Source organism: Branchiostoma floridae, chromosome 4 (assembly GCF_000003815.2).
Source record: "Branchiostoma floridae strain S238N-H82 chromosome 4, Bfl_VNyyK, whole genome shotgun sequence".
Lineage (NCBI taxonomy): Eukaryota > Metazoa > Chordata > Leptocardii > Amphioxiformes > Branchiostomatidae > Branchiostoma > Branchiostoma floridae.
In genome coordinates, this window is record NC_049982.1 from 20824329 (window position 1) to 20828133 (window position 3805).

The following is a 3805-nucleotide window of genomic DNA, read 5'->3' on the forward strand; positions in this document are numbered from 1 at the left end:
GTTCCTATCCTAATAATTGTAGGTATAATGTGTAACGCATTATACTAATAGATGAGATGAGATGTATTAAAAAGCAAAAAGAAAATAACACAAGGCAGACCAGGTTTTCCTCTCGGGTTCCCATCATCATGATCTTGGTCCCAGGTTTGATCTTCAACAGAGACAACTGGATGCCATCATCAGGGGGTTTACCTAAGGGTCAAATTGAACAATGAACAATACCTTGAGTTGAGGATCTACTCTCTGTCATCATCAGGCCTGACTTAATGTTTGACCTATATCAGATGATATTCTGCCCAAATCTATTATGGAAAAGCATTTACCAGGAAATCCCAGCAGTACTAGTGCAGCAAACCCATCCCCAACTCTTTCAACCTCCTTGCCCCAACAAAACCAACCAACATGCCCCCCTCCCACTCGCCACCTTTCATTTTCAGCCCCAGGAGTTTCTGTCGGGCCGGTAACACCCCTGTCTGCTGCTTAATCCGCTCCTTCAGATCTAAGACGGTATCGCTGCCCTCCAGGTCAGTGACCGGGTATTCCGTGCCGCCCCACTTCACCACCACATTCACTTTCTCCGCCATAGCTGATGAATGATGGGAAGGCAATGTTGAGATTTTATTATCCCAGTATGCCATTCGGTAGGACGATTCCACTTTATCGATTGTAAGCTAAATCTATATTTTTCAATATCAACAATAAAATAGATGACCATAACTATATGATATGTTACCATATGACGATTTATTAAATCTAGAGATGTTTAATTAGTCTAAACTAGTCTGAACTGAATGTTGTCGATGAAATAATGTTTGCAACACCCCTATCTTCCAGTGTTAGCCACCAAAATGGCGGCCGTTGCCAAACCCAGAGCTGCCAAGCAGCAGAGCGAGGTAAATTTTCGATGATTTTAAGATATCTGAGAAATGTCTGATTTATATATCGTTACTAATGTGAAGTAGTAATATTCTGACACGTTATGTTTGTGTTTTTCCTCAGACCGGGCTGTTGATGTCCGTTATCAGGACGCTGTCTGCTAGGTGGGTGGAGCTGACAGCTCATCAGGCTTGGACTTGTTGTCTCTAAAAATTATAATACTATTATCTATAATAGTACTACACAGAATAATTTGCCTCCGTCGATAGATGACCAAAGAGTTTATACTTTCACCAGCGTTGCTTAGTTGATTAGGAGTAGTAGTATATTGCAACAAGTACTAGATTTTAAAGGAAAGGGACCATACAAGATTGTATATTCCTATGAGTATTAAAAGTAACGTTAGAGTAGAGTAGACCCAAGAGGGAAGTGATCTGATTTATAGATTTATTTTCTGGGAAAGATCTGCTTTTAGACATGTGAATGTAAAGCTTGTACACCATTCCGAGCACACGTGTGCAATGACAAGGGTGAAGGCCCCTGACTTGTAAACAGTTTTATTTCACCGAAAGAAGAGAAGAAGAAGATTTGTCTTGATTTGCTTTGTTTATGTCTCATTGGCCTTCACCTTTGACATATTACCCGGTCTACTTTACTCTACTCTTCACATCATTGCACATAAATACTCATGAATGATGAACAACAACTAGCAAAGATATTTCTGTTTTTCTGTGTACTAGGGGTACAGACCTAATCTCCGAAAATGTACGAATCTCCATTTTCTATCAATTTGCAAACTGCAGTTAAATTTACATTTTGTAGAAAAACGATTTTGACCAAAACCTGTTGGTCCCCTTGTAACATTATAGACACAAGATACTCGTAGTAGGCAGATGCTCCCTTAAAAATTCCTCCATGTCATGTCTGGTTGGGTTTATTTGTTTTGCCACGACATGACATTTTGTATAATTTTTTTCTTTTTGTTGAACTTTCCATTTCCACTGAGATTTTAGAATCTTTCTTATTTGCTCCCTTCATTGTGCCCACTGGAGAGGGGAAAGGTGAATTAAAACAGCATCTTTTTTTTTTACAGTACTGTACTAAGTACTAATGTATACATGCTATTTTGTTTAAGAGCACTGATGCATGTGTTTATGCCACACATCTCACATGTTCTCAATATCTTCAACTAACGACTAAAGAATGATGATTGATGCATAGATAATGAAGTGGACATAAATAAGAAATTATGAAGTGGATAAAAATTAATGGATAAAGTATAAACACTTTTGGAAAGAGTTTCAATGTTCAAATTTTGACTGTTTTATAACTTTAAGAATGAATCTTCTGCTTATCTACTATATTAGTTAGAATATTATCCCAAAATTAGAAAATAGTGTTAAAAATGTAAAAGAGAGAAAGGGGTGGAAACAGAGTGTAGGTTCTGGATTGCTCTATTCTGTTAGATGTGCAAATATATCTTGTACCATGACTGCAGTATGTACCTGCTTCACCTCCCCTCCTTGTCTTCCCGTGTTTTGTGTCTTTTTGTGTTTTTCTATGTCGTGTCTCCCTCCACTGTCTGCGACCAGAACCTTTGCTGGAATAGACATAAGTACCAGGTTTGTCTGTGTCTCAAAACCTCTCTCAGAGCCTAGACTGGAATTCTAAAATCTGCCTGGAGTCAATACAAGCACGATCCGTGTGACTGTGTTACTAGCAGTAATCTATGTTTATGTCAAGTGCTTTCACACTAAAGCCGTTACTAGATTGCTACATGCTATTACATATATGTATTTATGTATATGTATGTATGTTTATGTTGATCATTTCCAAGTATGAGAATGAAGTGCCAAGCCAGTGCCATGTACTAACCCCTACCTTTGATAAATCATACAATTACAATATGCCCCCTTTGCTGTTTTCCCCATTCCAGTGATACACGTTCACTACATGCAAAATGGCTCTTTCATTTTCACAGTGAGGATTTTGAGCAACGTGAGGTGGAGAAACAGCGACTGGAGAAAGCCTTCAAAGAGTGTGACTCCAAGTTAGACAAGCTTGTTGAAGGTGATTATCTGATATGCAGAGTGATGTCACTGTTGTTATACATGTTGCTGACAATGTGCTCTATCTTGTATATACAGATATTACAGGCCATAATTTAACCAGACTTTCATTATAGAATATCACCTAGGAGTTTGTCCTATATTTATATTATATTGCAGTACTGCTGTAAGCATGTGTCAATACCCTGTGACTTCATATCCAGAAAGGTGTCAGCATGTTTAATAAATGAGGGTACATTGTTCATGATTTAAAAAAATAATAATGTTGAATAAGTAAATATCCCAATATGTGGATGTTTAAGCAGTATACAGTGATGCGAATCTTTCCAATTTTTTTTTACTACCACTAAATATCAGGTTTGCAAAAGTGACTTTAACATGTTACTGATGTGATGCTCCAATTTGCACTTTTTTCAGACAACTATGATGACTTGACAGCAACCGTGAACCATTTCAGCACCATCTCAACAAGTATCCACAGTATGTAGTAGGATTTCCTTCACTTTAATAAATCTTACACAATCATGCTTATCAGCCTCATGTCTTGGCATTTTCCTAAAGCTAGAAGCCATTTAAAAAACTCTTGAATGTAGTGTTCCCATATAGGATAATACCAGTGATCACCTCTATTCAACAACCACCTGGCCATTGTGACTTTCGTGTGGTCCTTTACATAATTTTTTTTCAAATTGAGACAAGCATTTAGCATCCTATCTACAGTGACCACCTGTCCACAATAACCAGATGTAATGCAGACTGAGGGCATTCTTGTAATGGATTTGATACAAATTTCAGTCATCTTATGGACAGTCAGTTCTGTCATAAACTTTGAATAGCTGTGCCTTTATCAAATTGTTGTT

At 37.7% G+C, this 3805-nt stretch overlaps 2 protein-coding genes across 2 annotated transcripts in view; one reads left to right on the top strand and one right to left on the bottom strand.

Moving 5' to 3' along the window:
• The window catches only part of LOC118415003 (ubiquitin-like domain-containing CTD phosphatase 1), a gene marked incomplete in the record, with an annotated part of 4845 nt that extends 4021 nt beyond the window's left edge, over nucleotides 1-824 (bottom strand). Inside the window, 1 exon segment of the mRNA XM_035819370.1 lies at nucleotides 425-824. Coding sequence (XP_035675263.1) covers nucleotides 425-638 — 214 coding nt within the window.
• LOC118415000 (exocyst complex component 4-like) overlaps nucleotides 1-3805 on the top strand; it is a gene marked incomplete in the record, with an annotated part of 34516 nt that overhangs the window by 12099 nt on the left and 18612 nt on the right. Inside the window, 5 exon segments of the mRNA XM_035819367.1 lie at nucleotides 835-893; nucleotides 1000-1040; nucleotides 2469-2498; nucleotides 2858-2946; nucleotides 3363-3425. Coding sequence (XP_035675260.1) covers nucleotides 835-893; nucleotides 1000-1040; nucleotides 2469-2498; nucleotides 2858-2946; nucleotides 3363-3425 — 282 coding nt within the window.